At 47.8% G+C, this 21,207-nt stretch overlaps 1 protein-coding gene across 1 annotated transcript; it reads left to right on the top strand.

Annotated features, from left to right (window-relative positions):
- Nucleotides 1-815: 815 nt before the first annotated feature.
- LOC117868489 (phospholipid transfer protein C2CD2L-like) lies at nucleotides 816-20,316 on the top strand (the record flags this gene model as incomplete). The annotated part of the gene is given in 10 exon segments (XM_034754448.1): nucleotides 816-932; nucleotides 2,769-2,883; nucleotides 3,094-3,217; nucleotides 3,677-3,741; nucleotides 4,433-4,560; nucleotides 5,222-5,393; nucleotides 6,665-6,766; nucleotides 11,839-11,972; nucleotides 12,745-13,027; nucleotides 14,888-20,316. Coding segments are annotated over 10 exon segments (1,389 nt in total). The 3' UTR covers nucleotides 15,112-20,316.
- Between the last annotated feature and the right edge of the window lie 891 nt (nucleotides 20,317-21,207).

Here is a 21,207-nt window from a genome sequence, read left to right on the forward strand (position 1 = left end):
AAAAAGCAACAGAGGGTCCTGTGGCACCTTTAAGACTAACAGAAGTATTGGAGCATAAGCTTTTGTGGGTGAATGCCCACTTCATCAGACGCAAGGCTGATGAAGTGGGCATTCACCCACGAAAGCTTATGCTCCAATACTTCTGTTAGTTTTAAAGGTGCCACAGGACCCTCTGTTGCTTTTTGAAAAAAGTTAGTGCAGGCACAACCCACAATATTAACCGCTTAATGAAGTGGACTCTGGTGCACTTGTGCCCCCTACAGCATTTCTTGTTTAATCCTGCCAATCCCATAAATCGTAATTGTGTGGTGTGTGTGTATTGAGAATCTGGCTTCTCCCAGCTTCTTCTTTCTGACTCAGTGTAGCAATCCAACTGCTGTCTCCAAAGTGCAGCAGGTTGGTCACCAATCTGTCTCACACACTTGTGATGGTGTGGGAAGCTCTAATGACTATTGTCATGATTTGGAGTGAATGGAGCTCTTAGGGAAATTGCAGGAACTTGGCCTTAACCCATTTGCTTTGAAACACCGAGAGAGTGTGGATGTATGTGTATGTACACTGTATATAAACTGTACTATGTACGTAAGATGTGAGTGAGACACCTGGCTTACCCCTTTTTAGGAACCCTAGAGGGAATGCAAAACAGACAAATGGAATGGGCTGAGTATGATTCTGTGGGAGGTGGACTGGGGCCACCTTAATGGCTTTGATGAGAAATCAGGACAGCAAATTATCTTCTATGGAGGAAACTGTTCCAGTAACTTGTCTTGTTTGTTTTTTTGTGGGGGTCTTTTTCATTTTGGTTTGCTGGGAAGAAGAATGATGGGAAAGTGGATCTGTCCACCATAAAGGACCTGATTGAGGACTCAATTGTCAGCACCCAGCCTGCCATGATGGTGAATCTGAAGGCATGCACTGCTGGTAGTAATGTGGTAAGGCTCTCCTCATTTTCAGCCTGATTAGCCTGATCTTGCAACAAGATTAGCAAGGTTGAGAGCATGGCAAGAATCAAAAAGCGTTAGATGTGTTTGGAGAGGGTAATACTCTCCATTATACTACTGGGATTAAAACTACATGGCTTTTAACTCATTTTTCAGGACATAAAATGGCTATTAACTGCCAGGAATTAGGAAGAAACTTCCCCTATGGGTTAAATGCATAACTGTCTATTATAGGCTTTTTCTACCTTCTTCTGAAATAGTGGATGCTGGCCGCTTTGAGATGGGAAACAAGACTAGATTAGAACATTGGTCTGATGTCTGGTAATCCTCTTTTCTTTCCCTGTATGCCTTGAAAGCAGTGGGAATTGAGGAGGATCACTGGCAGGCTCACACATATCTATTAGAGCGGGTGTGGGCAAACTACGGCCCCCGGGCCGCATCCATCCCACCAGTCATTTTAATCGGGCCCATGAGCTCCTGCTGGGGAGCAGGGTCTGGGGCTTGCCCTGTTCTGGCGCTCCAGCTGTGGAGCAGGGTCGGGGGGCGCTCTGCAAGGCTCCCAGAAGCAGAAGCATGTCCCCCCTCCGGCTCCTACGCGGAGGCGCAGCCAGGGGGCTCTGCTCCACATCCTGCCCCCGCCCCATGCACCTCCCCCGCAGCTCCCATTGGCTGGGAACCGCAGCTAATGGGCTCTGTGGGAGCGGTGCCTATGGATGGGGCAGCGTGCAGGAGAGCCGCCTGACTGCACCTCCGCGTAGGAGCCAGAGTGGGGGCATGCCGCTGCTTCCGGGAGCCGCATGTGGTAAGCACTGCCCCGAGCCATCCGCCCCCCCTACCCCAACCCTGATTTCCCCCTCCCCCACCATCCAAACCCCTTGATCCCAGCCCAGAGCACCCTCCTACACCCCAACCTTTCATCCCTAGCCTCACCCCAGAGCCTGCACCCACAGCCCTCACCCTCACCCCTTGTGCCCCAACCCTCTGTCCCAGCCCTGATCCCCCTCTTGCCCTCGGTCTCTGCCCGGAGCACCCTCCTACACCCCAAACCCCTCATCCCCAACCCCATCCCAGAGCCCGTGCCCGCAGCCAGAACCCTCACCCCCCGCATCACAGCCCGGAGCCCCCTCCCGCATCCTGAACTCCTCATTTCTAGCCCCACCCCGGAGCCCGCACCCCCTCCCACACCCCAACCCCAATTTTGTAAGCATTCATGGCCTGCCATACAATTTCTATACCCAGATATGGCCCTCGGGCCAAAAAGTTTGCCCACCCCTGTATTAGAGTGTTAAAGGAACACAGGAAATGGAATCTGGGCTGAAGAGTGGGGACTGGATGTGCAGGTGAGTGCAGAGGAGACCACACAGAAACAGTAATTAACAAGCTAATAGGATGTCTGACTTATTTCACCCATCCTCCATAGGCAGTGCAGACTTGTTCCCTATAGTCAATTCCTCTGTTTGCTTTACAATGTCTTAAGCAATGGTGCTCCCATAGTCACTTCCCTGTGCAGACTCCTCCACAGGTTAATAGGCTGTGAGCTGCTGTGGGACCAGCTCAGATTCATGAGTGGCTTCTCTGCTGTATTCATGCCAGATACCATGAGTTGCCACAGGGCAATCAGGAATGCATATCATAATCGTCAGCACTGCATTTTGTTGATTGGGGTTATTCAGCCTCTTCCTTCTCACTGGGCTATGTCCTCTCTTTTAATGTTCCCATCTGGCCTGCTGTGGCCCCTTATTCCAATCTTATGGTTGGGGAAAGGGATTAGTGGGGGTGTTTCAGTTGGGCATCGTTGATCTGTCTACCTCCCATTTTGTTCCTCAGATGTCCTGTGAAAAACTGTCCCAAGAGTCCACATCTAATATAGTGGCCCCTACGGTGTCCAAGTTGCTTCTCCGGCATATGCAGGTGCTCAACTTGAGCTGTGAGGAGGAAGGAGGTAAGAAGGGAGAAACCAGTTGACCTTCGGGGGAGGGGATGTAAGTGTGTTTGACTTCAGAGGATGAAAAGACACTTTGCTCTGATGGTCTTCCAGGTTTGGGCTGGAGGGATGCCAGCATGCTGAGCAGTATCCTAATAATTCACACTGTAGAATTCCAGTCCTCTCGTCCTCACTTCCATTTCCTCTGATCTGTTCTCTCTATCCCAGGAGGTGGGAAGCTATGCTGTGTAGCCGAGCTAGACAGTCCTCTGCAGCAGAAATGGACAAAGCCAGCGAGAGCAAGCATCTCCAGCGCTGCAGCAGCGGTGCAGTGGAATGAGGAGCTCATGCTGTAAGGAGCTGGTGTTTGCTTTTTCAGCTAAGGGAGGGTTGCAGCCAGTGTGCCAGGTTTCTGGGTTTCATTAGGGATGGGTATGTTTCAGATGCCAACTATCCTAGATGCGAATTCCTTTGTATTGGGAGAAGTTAGTGTTCATATCCCTGCTCTTCCCATCCTGAGTACCCATGCTGTTTTCCTAGTGCACCCCAATTCAGATAATAATTTCACTTCTGATTTGTAGCACTGCTGCTCTACCTCCCCATGTGTTCTTTGCAGCTGTGCGAGTGCACCTCACATTTGGAGCAGGAGCTCTCTTCTATCATCATCCACACAAAAAATGTGCACTAAATTCTGGGCCCTGTGAAGAGGTGGAGGTGGGTGAGGAATAGGGTCAGTCAGAGGAAAGGAGTTCTTGGATGGAAGTCTTTTGACATGTGCCGAGCACCAATCCTTCTGTTTCTATCTTGGCAGGGAGCTGGGGCCACGAAGTAAAGAGTTGAAGCTGAGAGTACTGGGGAACAGCAGTGGTGGGGAGAGTGAGTATGATCAGCCATAAACAGGATCCAGTAAGGCTCAAAATCACAGGATTCAAGAGTAATTCCTGGTGTTATAACAGCCCCTGAGATCTTTACAAGTGAAAAGATCATGAAATCATCTCCTTGGAAAAAGGCTGGTCAGTTCATAAGACCCACATATTGAAAACAGTGTGTCTTAGTGCAATGCCAGAATGTTTGGGTTGCAAATTCTGCAGGGAATGTTCACATACCAACCCAACCTTTGACTTCATGAAAAACACTTACTATAGTTCTCAGGTTTGACATCTTCAAACCTAGATTTTGGGCCAGATGCTTTCCTTTTCACCCTTCTGATGCCTAGATACCACCAAGCCATTGCATGTTCTGGCTGAAAAGGGGAGCGGGGCATGCTACTCAATGCCAGATAAGTATTACAGAGAGCAGTCTGATTTCGGATCAGTTGCACTAAGCTATGCACTAGTTGCAGGACCTGAATTTGAAGGAACTTGCAAAACTCCACCTTATTTTCACAGAATGAGGAGCCTCTCAATTGGTTTGTGGCGTAGTACAAGCATAAGGCCCCATTGAGCCCTCCTGTGGTTAAGGAGCTACTGCAACTCTGAGGCTGCCTTGTGGGGGCATGGAGTTAGGTCCCCAAAGGCAAAAGGGGCTTTTGGGGGTTTCTGGGCTGAGTTTGTTCTCCCTCTCACAGATGTGCTTTTGGGACATACTGCTGTTTCACTTGACTCCTGCAGCAAACAGCCATCTGGGAGGCTGATCTATTCCCTGACCCCAGGAGCTGGGCAGCTGCTGCCACCTGCGGCTACCCTTACACTGGAGGTAAACATATGACCTATGAAGAGCTGTGAAGTGTTCTTCCAGGGATGTGCTGTCTAGATGACAGGTCACTCCACAGGGAACTGGAATTCAGGATCTGGGAATGATATAGTGGCAGCAAACGAAGCTTCTAGAGTGAAGACTGGTATTGCCTTCTCCTTTACTCTCTAGCTTCCCTACAGATGACTGAAGGAGTAGTGGTAATGGATGGTGGATGGCTGGCCTTCCTGGTTCGAGGACAATGTGATATAACAAGGGACATATTTTCTTTCTGGCCTGATGAAGCTGCTTATGCAGCTATCACTTCCCTGATAGTGATGTTAGTTAGGACATTCAGTGCACAGCAGTGGGATCCAGGCTCACTCTCTGATTTCGACACTGTAGGCTTAGCAGCTAAAAGAGGAGGCTTAGAAGCTGCTTGTGTGACTGGGGATGAAGGAAAAGATGCGGGTGGGGGGAGGGGATAGTGGGTTGTGCCTCTCGGTAAGTAACCGAAGAGCAGTCTAAAGCTCTGGGGTCATAGATTACTGCTCTGTGCAAGCTCACATGAGTCCTCTCACCACGTGAGCTCTGAGTGGAAGTTAGGCCTTTACAGCCTTTCTCACCTGGGGTGTCACCAAAGGAAGACTCTCCCTGACTTATTTGCATCCTGTTCTCTTTTAAGCTACTCTACCACGAGTCTCCTTTGTCCCCGAATCCCCAGTATGCCGCATCACTGCGCACCAGCATCACCCCCACCAAAAAAATCGAAATGGACCGTACCATCATGCCTGATGGCACCATTGTGACTACTGTCACCACCGTCCAGTCCAGGCCCAAGGTGGACTGTAAGCTGGGTAAGGACCGATTAGGACTTCATACAGGGGCAGGTGTCTAGCTCTGTGGTACATAGCTAAATTTTGTTGCAGTCAGATCCAGCAATCCCTGCAATCTGCTCCTTTTGCAGCAGGGAAGAAGGGTTGCTGTTGGCATCGCAAGTGGAGATGGTGGGGATAGCACTGCTATTTAACTTCCTACGAGCTACTTAAGGCTGTAAGAACGGCCATACTGGGTCAGACCAAAGGTCCATCTAGCCCAGTATCCTGTCTTCTGACAGCAGCCAATGCCAGGTGCCCCACAGGGAAAGAACAGAACAGGGAATCATCAAGTGATCTATCCCCTGTCACCCATTCCCAGTTTCTGGCAAACAGAGGCTAGGGACACGTGGGGAATCTCACTGTACCCTTGGAGGACACTGTTGGCACTTTGCTAACACTGGGAGGTAAATGTAAAATGATGATAAGCCTCTTTGACCACACTTGATAAAGGCCGTCTGGAGATGTGGGTTTTAATCCCTGCTCTGTTTTTGGCTTTTGATACGACTTTAGTCAAATCACTTTTCCCCCTCTCTGCTTCAATTTCCTTGTCAGTAAAATGGGGATAATACTGAACACATGTGTTTTGGGAGGTTAATTTGTCAGCACAGAGCACAGGGGGGAGGGATAGCTCAGTGGTTTGAGCATTGGCCTGCTAAACCCAGGGTTGTGAGTTCAATCCTTGAGGGGGCCACTTGGGGATCTGGGGAAAATCAATACTTGGTCCTGCTTGTGAAGGCAGGGGGCTGGACTCGATGACCTTTCAAGGTCTCTTCCAGTTCTAGGAGATGGGATATCTCCATTAACTACATATTATTATTTGACAGACCCAAATCCCCTTCCACCCTGCTGTGGGATGGTAAGAATCCCTTTGCTTGGCACATTTCTTGCCTGGGATTCCAGGTGGATTGAAGAGGAGATCTGCAGTTTGCTTCCCTGGTGTCACTGTTTAAAAATATTTCATGGGATGGGGTGGGGAAGCAGGGTATGCTAGGTCCAGTGTCTGGGCTGCTACATTTGTCTCCTCTCTGGTGGAGATCACCCCTCTCAATGTGTGTTTTTTGGTAATCAAGTCCTGCTGGATGTAAGGGGTCCAATGGAGTCCCCCAAAGAGTTCACCTCCCTGTGTTTGTATGGGGAAATGGTGAGTTCATTTCATCCTCCTCAAAAGGCAGGTGACCTCAGCTGTGGCCCGGCTCCTCTTCCTCTTCTTCTTTCTTAACTTTGTGCCTCTCTTTCCTTTTTGAGTCTAGATTCACCGTCGAGATCCCCATCCAAAGTGGAAGTGACAGAGAAGACGACAACAAGGCTTTCAGAGAGCAGCTGTCCCAGCAGTGCCTCACCCAGCAACAGCTGTAAGTGCACAGGAAACTTACATCTTAATCTGGAACAAAGGAGCTCTCTCCTCCTTCACAGGATTGAGTTGGTGAGACTCATCAGCAGTGGCCAAATGCAGCTCATCCTCATGGCCCCACTGTGTCCACTGCAGGAGGAGCCTCTTGGATTAGAATGTTCCATATGGTTCTGCATTCCAAACCTAGAGTTCTTCATGATCATTGAAGCAAATTTCCTGAGTTACTCTAAGGGGAAGAGTGGATTAGTTAAAAACCCAACCCTCTATTCCTTGTTGTCAGTTGTTGGTTGCATGTATACATGCTGTGCCAGCTCTGCACAGATAGCTGACACAGCAGATCTCGATAGAACTGCCAAAAAAGAGACAGACTCTCTTCTGTAGGAAAGACGTTCAGCCAGGTTTATTGTTGATGAAGCACAGTCCTAATATCCCATAGACTCTACAGGACCACTAATGCATGTATTCCCGTTACAATGGACTAGCTCAGTGAATGGCGGAACTTGCCATTCCCCCCTCCTCAGCCAGACAGACACCCCTTCTGAGACACCCCCCCCCCACCCTTTACACACTGATACAAACAAGTTACCTATTATCCTTCTGACTTGGTTAGTTACCACCCTTTACCTTGTACATGTTGGTTAGATCAAAGCATCTCTGTCCATCACTGCTGTCGTCCTGACCTTATCTTTAAGAGGGCCAGTGTGTCCCTGTGCCATCTTCGGGGAATGTGTTTACACCATATCTTGGTATTGAGGTGTTCTGGCACTAACCTTCTGGAATATGTTTACGTGAATACTTAGTGCCAAGAAGTGCTTGTGGTTTTTGCAATACCAGCCCTATTTCTCCCAGGTTTTGTGAACCTGACTTCTGCTCATAGGTTGACTCTTGCAAACTTTGTTTTCTTCGAGTGATTGCTCATGTCAATTACAAGTAGGTGTGTGTGTGCTGCGTGCACAATCATCGGAAGGTTTTTCCGCTAGCGCTACCCATCGGGTCAGCTGTGGAGCCCGCTGGAGTGGCACCCTTATGGCGGTGAATATAGGTCCCTGCCAACCCACCGCCTCTTCAGTTCCTTCTTACCGCCAGTATCAGGGGGTAGCCGTGTTAGTCTAGATCCACAAAAACAACAAGGAGTCCGGTGGCACCTTAAAGACTAACAGATTTATTTGGGCATAAGCTTTCGTGGGTAAAAAATCTCACTTCTTCAGATGCACCAGTGACGGTCGTTGGAGCTGCTTTGTTCTCTTGCCTTGGGCAAGCTTTTCTCCTAGCAAACAGTTGTTCTTGTAGCCTATATAGTTAGTTAGTTCATAGATAAGTTTCTGTTGGGGGTTACCCCTACCCCCTATTTTCCTACTCCCGTCCGGGGACTGGGGCATGCCTCGGTCTCAAGGCTTCAAATCCTGCGGGTCTTGCCAGAAATCTATGCCCAGGGAGATCCTCACGACTCCTGCTTGGGGGAAGCCCACCAGACCTACAAGTGCAAGATCTTTAGGACTGAGTAGGAAAGGAACTTCAGACTTAATCTTCTTATGGAGTCGGCTCTCCATCCCCAGCTGGCTCAGACTGCGTCGGGATCCAAGCCCAGCACTTTGGTGTGGAGAGCACCAGTCCAGAGACCCGGGGCACCAACACTCTCCGGAACTGAAGACAAGTTTGGCAACTTCTCAGCACCAATCTCACTTGCCGGTGCCGCATAAGAAGCAGAGAAGAGCTGAAAGGGGGCCCTTGCCAACAGTCTGAGCAGGGCAGTGCGAGGGTGCCTGCAGACTGCATCCCACGTCCGGGCACTCAACTCCTGCTCAGGGGCACCTGGTACCACTGACTGGGTACCAGCTGCCCAGGTGGAACCATTGAGTCCATTTCTGTTGGACTCCCTGGGACGGGAGAACTAAATCGGGGAGTTGAACATGCCGTCCACTCCTGACACATTTGAGGCTGCCAGCACTGATCACCGGCACTGTCCCACATGCCACCGCTGTGGAGCCTGAGATCAGACCTTGAACTGGAGTCGTATGTCTCCAGATGCAGCCAGCACCGATCTTGTCGCTCCAGGCATAACGAGACCCAGCAACTTCTGATGATGCCCTGGCCACCACGGTGACAGGCACCCACTCAGTGACCCCATGGGTGTATCATCAAGCCCAAGGGCCAAGCTCCAGGTCTCTTTCGGTTGCCTCGGACAGACGGGGACCTCCATCTGCCTCCACGGTGAGGGAACCTCCAAGGGGTTCCGAGACCAGCACCCGGGCCGGCACCAAACTCGGCACCAAGTTTGCATCCAGCATCGCATCTGCTACTGCGCAGGAAGTACCTGCACTAGAGGACCGCCATGAGTTGGAAGGTCAGGAGGACCCCATGCCAATGAGGGCTGCTTCATCCTCCTCCCTGGACAAGGCAGTAGCAGGCTTGTCTGTCTCCTTACCGGCTTTGGCCAATAGAGCCCATCAGGAGCTGTTCAGAAGAGTAACCCAAAATCTTGACCTGCAAGCGGAGGTGGTGTGAGATGAAATGGACTCTATTGTGGACATTCTGATGCCAGAAGGTCCTTCCAGGATGGCCTTGCCATTGATCAAGATCATCCACAATACTACCAAGACCCTGGCACACTCCTGTTTCCATTCATCCCACGGCTAAAGGGGTGGAGAGGAAGTACTTTGTACCCTCTAAGGGGTACGAATACCTTTTCACCCAGCCTCAGCTGGGCACACTGGTCGTGGATGCAGCCAACGCCAAGGAAAGGCAGGGTCACCAGGGTCCCACTCCAAAGTCTATCTAAAGAGGCAAAAGAAGCTGGATCTCTTCGACCGTAAGGTCTGTTCCACCGGGTGGCTCCAACTTCAAATTGCTAATGAGCAGGCGGTTCTTAGCTGCTATAGTTCTAACTATTGGAACTCCCTGTCCAAGTTTAAGGAGCTACTTCCATCTGATGCCCACTCTGACTTTTGGGAGGTCCTGGAGGAAGGCAAGACCATTGCAAGGACTTCCTCACAGGCCGCATTAGACTCAGCGGACTCTGCCACCCGTACAATGTCCACAGCTATTGTCTTGCCATGCAGCTCATGGCTACAAGTCTCGGGCCTCCCCCCCGGAGGTCCAACAAACTGTACAGGACCTGCCCTTTGATGGTGCAGGTCTCTTCACTGAGCAGACGGACTCTAAGCTCCATAGACTCAAGGACTCTAGAGCAGGGGTGGGCAAACTTTTTGGCTCGAGGGCCACATATGGGAATAGAAATTGTATGGTGGGCCATGAATGTTCACAAATTAGGGTGGGGTGCAGGAGGGGTTGAGGTCTGTGGTTGGGGGTGCGGGCTCCAGGGTGGGGCCAGCAATGAGGAGTTCAGGGTGCAGGAAGGGCTGCAGGTGGGGCGGGGGCAGGATGAGGGCTCCGGCTGGGGTGCGGTCTCTGCAGTGGGCCTGGAGATGAGGAGTTTGGGATGTAGGAGGGTGCTCTGGGCTGGGACCGAGGGGTTTGGAGGGCAGGCGGGGATCAGGGCTGGGGTTGGGGTGCTGGGAGAGGCTATGGGGCGCAGGCTTCGAACCGCACTTACTTCAAGTGGCTCCTAGAAGCAGCGGCCATGTTCCCACTCCAGCTCCTACGCGGAGCCCCGGCCAGGTGGCTCTGCGCACTGCCCTGTCCACAGGCGCCACACCTGCAGCTCCAATTGGCCGCTGTTCCTGGCCAATGGGAGTTGTGCGGGCAGCGGCAGCGTGGAGTCCCCTGGCTGCCCCTACAAGTAGGAGCTGAAGCGGGGCCATGCTGCCGCTTCTGGGAGCTGCGTGGAGCGGCCCCCGACCCTGCTCCCCAGCTGGAGTGCCACAGCGCCAGAGCGGGGCAAGCCCCAGACTCCACTCCCCAGAGGGAGCTCGAGGACCAGCTTAAAACGGCTGGCGGGCCGGATGTGGCCCGCGGGAAGTAGTTTGCCCACCCCTGACTAGAGCGACCTTGAAGTCCTTGGGGTTTCATACGCCAGCCCCACAAAAGAAGCATTTTAAGCCTCAGCCCCTGCCTCGCTTCTACCCATCTCGGCCGAGGCAAGACTATAACAGGAGGTGGGGTAGGAGTAATAGGAGAAGGCCTCTCCTCCTTTACCCAGGGCCAAGGCTCGGCGAGACAGTCACCGGCTCCTAAGAATGTTCTCGAAAAACGTGTCTATTCCAAGACCCACTTGCCTCCCCTCTGTTGGAGTGTCGGGCAAGAAGAACTGAAGAGCGGCAGGTTGGCAGGGACCTATATTCGCCACCATAATTGCGCCACTCCAGGGGGCTCCACAGCCGACCTGATGGGTACCGCTAGGGGAAAAACCTTTCCGACAATCATGCATGCGGCGCGCACGCACCTACTTGGAATGAACATGAGCAACACATCTCGAAGAAGAACAACAGTTATGAAAGGCAGGTAACCGTTTTTTATCTCAGCAGGGCCTGACTTTAGTTCAAGCTTTAGACCTTAAACCAAACCCCTCATACTAGGCCTCACGTCTCAGGCTCTGTTTCTACTACACTCCCGAATTTCCTTCCACACCTCCAGACACCCTGTCATCCATCTTGCATGTCTGTAAGACATCTCATCCCAAAGTGCTTCACAGGTTGTATGCACATGGATTGCTTCTCACCTCTGAGATAGAACACACCAGTTGTTTAACAGTATACAACAAATCTTTAGGACAGGAAGTGAAGCAGAATCTCACATCCATTTGAAATTGCATGGTGGATTTAAGGAGGCAAAGTGGAATTACCAGAGTCAGTAATCTGTGCCAGGGCACAAGCAACCAAACTCCTAATAATTTACAAGAAGTTCTAGGGGAACTTTGATGGCCATGAGTGGCTGGGACTCTGAATTTTTAAGTCTTTCAGTTCAGCTGTCAACTCTTGCAAGACTTCCTTCTCCAGCGTCATGCAGGTCAATCAGGAAAGGCTGTGGTAACTCTTCTTCTTGGGCCCGTTTTCCCGCCCCCCTCCCCCCCCATACACTTTGTCCACTGGTAATGCATCTCAGTCTGGAGGTGACTTATCTCAGCTCAGGAGCGCTGCAATCATGTCCAGGGGTTGTTTCCTCTTTTGTGTTCAGGGGACAGTCACATGTCCAATGGTTTGGATCCTGTGGCCGAGACAGCAATCAGGCAGTTGACTGAAACGAATAACAAATCTGCCAAGAAGACCCCTACAAAACGCAGCACACTTATCATCTCAGGAGTTTCCAAGGTAACTGGTGATCTGGGAACTCTCCCCCAAAGTTGTGTACTGAGGGTTGTTAATAGAGGTATGGGTATCATGATGCTTGGCCCTGCAGGGGACCCCATATACAAAGGAATCTATTTGTGCTGAATAATGACCTGCAGTCATGTAGCATCACCCCACAAAGGATCTCAAAGCACATTGCCATCACTGAAATGCAACTGTCTTTGGGGGTTCAGTAGGTCACAGCAGTAGGATAGAAAGTTAGTGAAGATGATGCAGTGTCCAGTTGAAACTTCATGGGGGATTTAGAGACGGGGAATGGGATTTAGCCAGATGTCCCTGGCTGGAGGATGGAGGAGGAGAACCATGCTGTGCTATGAGATCCACGCACTTCAAATATCTCTTGCCAAATAATGGCAACTATACAAATATACACTCTCCTAGCACTACGCTGGGGCATTGGCTCCTCTGAGGAAACAGAACTTGAAAGGCTTGAGAATCAAAACATGGGGTTTCACAGTGCTTAAGAACGTGCGCAAAGCCCATCTGTCCTGAGACTCAGAGTCCCACGTGATGTTCCTTTCATGGGGCAGTTCAGTGTTTTGAAATAACACTCTGTAGCGTCTCCTCTCCTTCCAGGCCCCAGAAGCTTATTAGCCTCTAGATGGGAGAATTAGTAAGAATGGCTTGAGCTCTTTATTTTTAAGGAGGGGAGGAGATGGCCCAATGGAGACTAAGGTAATTTGTGAATTTTAACTCTCAACTTCTGTCTGTTTGACCTTTGCATCCCCTTCAGGTACCAATTGCCCAAGATGAAATGGCACTTTCTCTTGGTTATGCGGCATCTATGGAGGCCACCATGCATGGATACTCCATAATGGCAGGCATGTGCGACCATCCGCAGAGCTCCACTGAGCCATCCCAGCTGCTGGAAGCATCATTCTCAGGACAGAGAGCTAGTCAGGAGCTGGATGAGACAACACGATCAGACATCTCTGAGAGACCCTCGGTGGAGGATGTGGAATCTGAAACTGGCTCTACAGGAGCCCTCGAGACCAGGAGCTTAAAGGATCACAAAGGTGAGGCTGAGTGAGCAATGTTCAGCACAGCAGGGCCTGGGGGATGACATGATAGTCTCTCACTTTGGCAGTGCAACATCCTCCCTCTAGCATCCGATGTGCGGGTCACGTTAACTTCACTCGTGTTCTGTGTTGCTGCTTTCATAATGGGGGACGGGAGGGAAATGTTTCGAATGAGTAGTTATGGCTATTTCCATAAGGGTTTGGGTGGTAGTGTTTTTGTAAGGTAGTCACTTCTTGTGAGCAAATCAAGATGAACTATATACTGTAATTCACGCTGCTAGCTAGGAGATCTTGCTAATTACTCAGCTGAGTAAGTGAGCAAATAAACAAGCAGGATACATTACAAAATACCAGGAAAGTATAGTGTAATTTTTAAGACTAGCTCGCTAGTAAGTATTCTGCAGTTATAGCCCATAAGTTACAATGATTATATCATCGGACACCTTGCTATAGTGTCTGTTTGAGCTTTGATGAGAATTGGAGCTGGTGTTAGGTGTATGTGTGTGAATTATGTGATGGAGGTTCTGCTGTAGTTAAGGTAAAAGAACCAAACACTTCTGCCTAGGCTAAATATTGATTGGCAGTCTGCAAATGAGGCAGTAAAATTGTGCTGGAGCCCCAGTTTAGACATGAGAAAATAGTCCTGAACTCATCCCTAACTTCCCCAGACCCATTGTAATGGATGCAAGACTAATGAGTTGAAATTCAGCAAAATATGAACCATGGAAAAGTTTATTAGGAGAGAATCTTGCCCCCATATTGATGAGCCTGAGAGAGAAAGGTGCAGGATTGCATTGTGGTCACTAGCAAAGAGCTAGCTCCAGTGATCACCAATAAGGAAATGGAGACAGAAAGGTGAAAAGGATAAGGAAGAAATGGCACACTAAATCATTGAGCTGATCTCTTGCCCACTCCCCCTTGCTCAGAGGTAGGTTAGTGCAGTGGTTCTCAACCAGGAGTCTGGGGTCCTCTGGGGGGTTGCGAGAAGGTTTCAGAGGGTCTGCCACGCAGGGCCTATGTTAGACTTGCTAGAGTCCAGGGCAGAAAGCCGAAGCCCCACCTCATGGGGCTGAAGCCTGAGGCCCTGAGCCCTGCCACCTTGGGCTGAAGCTGAAACCTGAGCAACTTAGGTTTGCGGGAGCCCCCTGTGGCGTGTAGCCCCAGGCAATTGCCCTACTTGCTACCCCCTAATGTCAGCCCTGGCTTTTATATGCAAAAAAATAGTAGTTGTGGCACAGGTTGGCCATGGAGTTTTTATAGCATGTTGGGGGGGGGCTTAGAAAGAAAGGGCCTGACTTCAGTTCAGGCCTTAGGTCTTACACCAGGCCCCTTATACCGGGCCTTATGTCTCAGGCTCTCCTTTCTACTACACTGAGATTGTGCAAAACAAGAAGGAAGTCTTTAAAAAGTGCTGGATCGCTGACCCTCTCCAATTCAAACCTAGGCCATCTGTCTCATCCCGGGTATGGAGAAGGGGTATTGCACAAATTACCACAAGACCCAGCTGAATGGAAGGACTTCCAGGGAGGGGCTAGATCTGCCTTTCATGTTTGGAAGCTCAAGGATAGTAAGAAATAGATGACTACCACCTAGCTAAGTTGTGACTCTTCTGCTGGCCTGTGGATGTCTCATTCTTTCTCCAGAGAATGTGGCTAGAGCAGAGGACTAACTTCAGAGTCCCTGGTTCTAGTCACAGCTCAGGCACTGACTCTCTGCATGTCCCTTTTCTGCTGTACTTCATAAACCTGTAAAATGGAATTGATGATGGCCCTTCACAGGGAGGTGTCTGTGAAGCACAAAATCATTTTGTTGAAAGCTCCTAAGGCAGGGCATCATTATGTCTGTCTTTTTCTCCAGTCAGCTTTCTCCGGAGCGGCACCAAGCTCATCTTCCGGAGGAAGAACAAGCAGAAGGAAGCAGGCCTGAGCCAGTCGCATGATGACCTGTCCAATGCCAGCACCAGCTCTGCCACCAGGAAGAAAGCCAGCAGCTTCTCCCGGCGCCTCATCAAGCGCTTCTCCTTTAAGTCTAAATCAAAACCCAAGACCAACGGCAGCACATCATCAATGGGCGAGAACTAAGGGTGGGATGAGCCAGTCCGAAAGTTGCATTGAAGCCCCCTTTGTCTCTGTGTCTTTCCCACCCCAGGTATCTGCGAACTACAATCCAATTCCTTCCTCCCTCAGCTGAGGGGGACACCTCCCCTCCCCTGGTGCTTTATATTGGTTGAGGAGGTAAGGGAGTTATGAACCCAAAGTTTAGGTTGATTAGCCACCATGTTTCTGCCTCTTCTGGATATCATGACCCTTTTGTTCTGGCATAAGACCAGATAGCTTGCTAAGCAGTCATTCTGACTGTTCCCGGCACTGGTGGAATGACTCCGTGTCCTCCTGATTGCCTTGCACCTTTGATTTCTCCAGATGACCTTCTAGAAGGGGGACAGGGTGTCTGCTCCAGGGTTAAGACTTAACCCCTTAGTTCCTGAAATCTTTAACTGTATGGCAAAAGAGACCCTTGAATAACTTTTCTGGGGAAAGGGGGTTAATCTATGGAAGATCAAGGCTCCTCCACGGTACTTCTGCATGGTGCAACGTTCATGGCCTGACTGAGGAGTAACACCTGTTTGCTGCAGCCTGCCAGCTGGGGTAAATTTTCAGGGGAAAGAGTAACTCCATAAACCAGTTATGCTATTTGAACAGTGCCCCCCTGTTTTGTAGCGAATTTGGGGGATTTTTCTTTTAAATGAAAGGACTTAACCAGAAGACGGGAACCTAGGTGAGACTCTGCAAGACAACTGGGTCCTTGCAAAAGTCCTCTTCTTATCACTACTGCAGCAGCTGCTAGCCAGACATAAGGCCCCCTTCTATTGCCAGGTGTGTATAGAAAGATGGCCTGATCCATAGATGTAGCTCCCCCAAATGGGGTGTCCACCACATCTAGCTGTCTGGACCAGCAGCTAGTCTTTGTACATATGGCCCCTTTCCCTACAGAGATGGTTGGGGCCACTGGAGAAGCAGATGTTGTTTGATCTTGTAGAATGCAAGCTCAGCTGTTGTGGTCCATGGGTGCTCTACTCTGAAGACCAACATGATGCTTGGAAAATGAGGGGTAGATTTGCGCTAGAGGAGTGTTTGCTATGTAGCTTGAAGTTTTATTTTAGAACCCCATGTGACCCATTCTTTAGTGGAAAGAATGAAGGTGAAGTCCTCCACAGAAAAGATTTAACTTATTAAAATGGACCTTTACCTAGTGGCTCCTGATGGCACTGACTCTTCCTCCTGCAAATCTGATTCTGACTGTATCTTTCTTTCAAGTAATATGAATGTCCTTGATTTGTCTTGTATTGGCAGAGGAAATGATGCTAAGAAATGCAGAGGCCTTCAACTTCATTGCATGGAAGAGAATCTAGTAGACAGCTAGGCAGACTCTTTGCCCTGAATGTGGCAGGGGGTTAGAAGTTGCTGAATTTACTTTGGTTCCTTCCAAAATGTTCTGGTTTGACTCAATGTCCTATGAGGGTATCGTGTGGGGATAAATGGTTTGAAAAGGAGCATCGGCTCTTCAGCATGTAGAAGTGTGGAGAAGGGAGACCAGAGAAGAAATCAGCCTAAAAGATTAGGTCACCTGGGACTGGTCTTATTTTCCTCCTCCCCAAGTTACTAGGGTGGCTACTAGGATGGGAAATCATTTCTGCCTAGAAAGGGGATGTTGTGGTGGTGGTGTTTTGTTTTGTTTGTTTTTTAAAGGCAGCTTGTATGTGGAAAAAATTATTCCTGGGTGATTGCAGGAGGACAATTATTAGGTTTTGCAAAAATTACAGAGGAAGTCTGGTCTATAGGAACATCCTTGAACAGTGATCATGGGGCACATCAAAAGACTAGAAGGGGGTTAGCAGTGTATAACTGTGAAGAGTTTAGGGCCAGGAACTATTCATGTTCCTGGACTCAGGGAAGCACTAGGTTCTGGGTAGGATCCAGAGTGCACAGCTATGATTTGAAAGCTAACAAGTGGGACACCTAAGTTAGAGGTGCTCTTTAGCGTTGTCCCGCTCACCCTAGCTAGACTGGGGTGTGCACAGTATAAAACAACTGGTCCAGCTGGCCAGTAGCCTCCTCTTTCCCCAGCTTTTGGTCCTGAACAGTGTGTTCAGTCTCAACATCCTTTCTATTTTTCTCCCTTTTCCTTCCTTACTGAGAAACCATCATGCTTATGCCACTCCTTCCCACACATTATCAGCCTACAGCACCTGCTATCTGTCACTGAAACATGAGCTCCTTGATGGAGACTGTGCCAAGATCTCAGTTGGGGCATGTTGGCAGTTTTGGATGACTCATAGAAAGACGTACCACCCACCTTTCTGTCACAGCTCACCTGCCTCTGTGGTCTCAAAGCTGTAGCCTTTTCTGACTGGAAATCCTCCACCTGCCTCATTCTTGGTTTTGTTTGTTTTTCTTTGTTTTTCTTTCTCAACTTTCGGGAGGTAGTTTAAGACTAAAAGTGGTTAATGTTCTGAAGCCAGAAGACATCAAGATTTCTCCAACAGCTACCTGTGAAACCCTGCAGTGGACACTATAGCAGCTTCTCTAGAAGGCTGAAGATAGTGAAATACACATGTTTGAGGTTAGACTGAACATAAACTATAATCTGAACATGACTTTGAATAACAGAAACAAGCAACTTCTGAGCTGGAACTTAACTGTTTCACAAATTTGATTTGAGCTTTAATTCTTCTTAAACGACAAACGGAATGGGCTGGCTCTGCTGGAGAGGAGCTGGCTGTGAAAATGCCAGTGCAGCTCATTGTATACTTCTTGAAATGTAAAAATCCAGACACTTCAGTTCGCCCAGATAGCCCTTTGCTGATGGCTGCAGGACATAGTGGATGTCTCCTTAGCAGGGTTAAACTAGGAGTCGCGGCTTTACTTTCTTATGAAGTTTTATTTAAAGTATCTGATAATTGGGTGATCGTATTCTTAAAGCAGGGTTGCTCAGTTGTATGGTCTTGGTTAAATGACACATTCTTCTCCTTTCTGCATCTTCACATTTGTACAGAGTAATTTTTCATGTATAGCTGCTACCATGCACAAGCAGTAGATTGTGGGACTTTGCCCATGCTTTTTGTGTACTTCTGGGTACTTGATATATAAGGAATGGTGATGCTTCAGCCTCACAATTAGGTGGGATTAGGTCAAGTAATTGATCTACCTTTGGCATACTTCCAGGTGAAAGAGGCCCTGTACGTCTTTAGCATCCAAACATTTCTAGAATTTAATGTGTTTAAGGAGCAAGTCCTACAGGATTTTATTTTCAAAATTGATCCTTGAGTCTTAAAAGATCTAACTTTTTCTTTCTCTACTTGTATTTATTGCTTTGAAATGTTTGCTGTGTAAACTACCTTTCACAGAGGCTGCAGTACCCTCATGGGTTATTTATTCCCTCAACCACTTGACTGCTCATCTTGGTGCGATCACAGTAATTGTGGTATAACCACCAGGATCCCCAAGGATGAAGATGGCAGATTTTTCTGCACTCTTTAGATTAAAGCTGCGGAGCATCTCCTTAAAGGGTCACTGGGGTCAAACACTTAAATTTAATAAAAACTGGTTGTTTACCAAATATCAGTGTGTTGATGTGTGTGGGAGGAAAACTGAATGTAAAGTTAGGGTTTGCTTTTTTTTTTTCCTTTTTTTCTTTTGCAAGAATTGCACTCTTTTGGCACATCTGCTGTGCATATAGTCCAACATTCTGCTGGCCGTTTGAGAACCAAAAAGTGAAAGTGATTCTAAACAAAATGAAACTGCAGTGTCATTTCCTAGGCTGAAGCTAATGCAAAAAATACACAATGTAAATGAATTTTAGTCTCTAATGTGATGGTAATAACACACAGCTAAAGAAATGCATTTTAAAAATAGTTTTTAATTTGAATGTCCTTTTCTAATTAGCCGTCAGAGCTATTCTTTAAGCCTATAGATGAAAAATTAAAGTCCATTTTCTGTCCTTAGTCTACAGGCAATCCTATCTCCTGTCAATAGAAACTGCATGCGTAGATAAGGGATGCTGTGCAGCTTTAAATTAAGAGAGACACACATACAGGCTAAGTGCAAAAGGCAGTGTTATGGAGATCTCTCTTTCAAAGAATATTTCAAAAAGCTGCTTGTTAATGGAACCTAATTGTGTGTGTTGGGGGGCGGGGTTCTTTGTAAACATTTATTGTTTGGCTATCTTTTTACAGGCTATGATATGAACTGATTGAAAAGGAGAGGTATGATCAGTAGGTCTGGTTACTAGCCTTTACAGACTTTGTGGTGTCCCATACTGGCAATCCTCCCTATTCCCATAGGCATTTCTTGTAATGTGGTATATTTAAAAAAAGAAAACTGCTTCTTACAAATATCTGTTGAATACACTTAAGGATTTCACAGTCAGATGAGTTGAGGTAATGGAAAGGGGACTACAGCCAGGCAGAGAATGGGACAAATAACAGTGGGGTGAAGTTGGGGATACTGAAAAGTTTTATACAGACCTCTACAAATTGTTCACTCTTTACTCAGCTAAGTTAATTACTTCTTTTCAAATTAGAATATGCATGTATGTACATACAGGGTGTGTGTGTGTGTATATATGTATGTTTACGGAAGTTTTCTTCTGTTTCCTCTGAGTTAATCATTACTTAGGGACTTGTTTCCTGTGAAAACATCTTTCTTTGGGTTAGATTTCAAATCTATAGAGCTGGGGGCTTGTGGGCAACTAGCAAGCCAATCTGATCCCATATGGGACAGCAGCTGTGACTTAGATCTTATTTGTTCCTGTCAGCTGTCTTTTTTCTTCCCTTCCTATACATAATGAATATACAGTGAAGGTGTCATATCCTTGGTAGCAGAGATTCAGTGAAACCTCTTGTAAAATAAAAAGCTGGTGTGTACCCTGTGATATTGTAGCTCCTTTACATGAGTGGCCCTCAACTCAGGACTCCTTTCACAGGTATCTGCTTGCTTTGCTCACTTGCACAGGTTCTGGAGCAAACACCCACACTGAGCCTGAGCTAGTGCCCCACACTTGTGCTCTTTTGTACTTTGATGCCTTCTTTGTGGGTGGATTATTTTAACCCCAGATTTCAATACAAAGAAAAATAGGAACTGTTTAGCTATTTAAGAGATTAGAGTACAATGATTTATTTAAAGATGAAATGGATGAAATTCTGCACCTTTGTAAATGTTTAAGAAGAGTTCCATTGCTGTGTAATGGCCTGAACTTGTTAACTTATTAAACTAAATGGGAGTTATAAACAGTATCTTGTGTCCTCACTTCACACGTCTTGGAGTTTGTTGAAAGGGTTTGAATAGCCAGAAATCCCTGGATTTTTGTTGTTGGTTGTTTAAAAACAAAAAATTGTTACACTTAACAGCTTATGGAATTTGAAATGTAGTGTAGTGGTGGAATAATAGTTAATGAGAGATGAAGCCTTCAGCAGTTGCTGTGTGTCTAGACTAGTACTATCACTCCATCTCTTTTGCAATATACCGTTTTTCAGAGAGAAGCAATGGGTGGGGGGAATGCACCCATACAAGTTTGTGGTGTGGGTGATGTAATACTCCAGCAGTATTAGTTACCTCGGTTAAATAGTTAGCTCTGTTCCTTCTTGACTTTCTCTGGTGTATACCTTGTGCTCCTGGCTCTTCCTTTCCACCTGCCTCTGCAACAGCTTTGGGATACATTTTAACCTGTTAAGTGATGCAACTCATTAGACCTCCCTATGTGGAAACTTAGCTCTGTTGGATATAGGACGTAGCCTATGCTGAGGCATGTCTTATTTCTAATCTAGTGTCCCATCTCCTGTATCAAGTCTGTATAGGATACATTGTGTCCTTGATTCCACTAATACTAAGGTAAAGAATCCTACACTATCAACATGGTTATGATCATACATAATAATAATAATAATAAATGATACTCTTAATCTTTGTATGGTTGTTTCCACATATCTGCCCTTCATTGCTTTGAAAAAAATAGGAAACCAGCTTCCTGTGGCATGAGCAGGCTACCAGCAGCTATGTGACCTTATGTAAAAATGTCTTGTATAGTGATAGCTATATAGCAAAAGCCACTTGCATATCATGCAACAACAAATTGGTCCTAGAAAACCTATTAACAATGCTACATATTCTTGAGCCTCATCC

Source organism: Trachemys scripta, chromosome 21 (genome assembly GCF_013100865.1).
Source record: "Trachemys scripta elegans isolate TJP31775 chromosome 21, CAS_Tse_1.0, whole genome shotgun sequence".
Taxonomy (NCBI): domain Eukaryota; kingdom Metazoa; phylum Chordata; order Testudines; family Emydidae; genus Trachemys; species Trachemys scripta.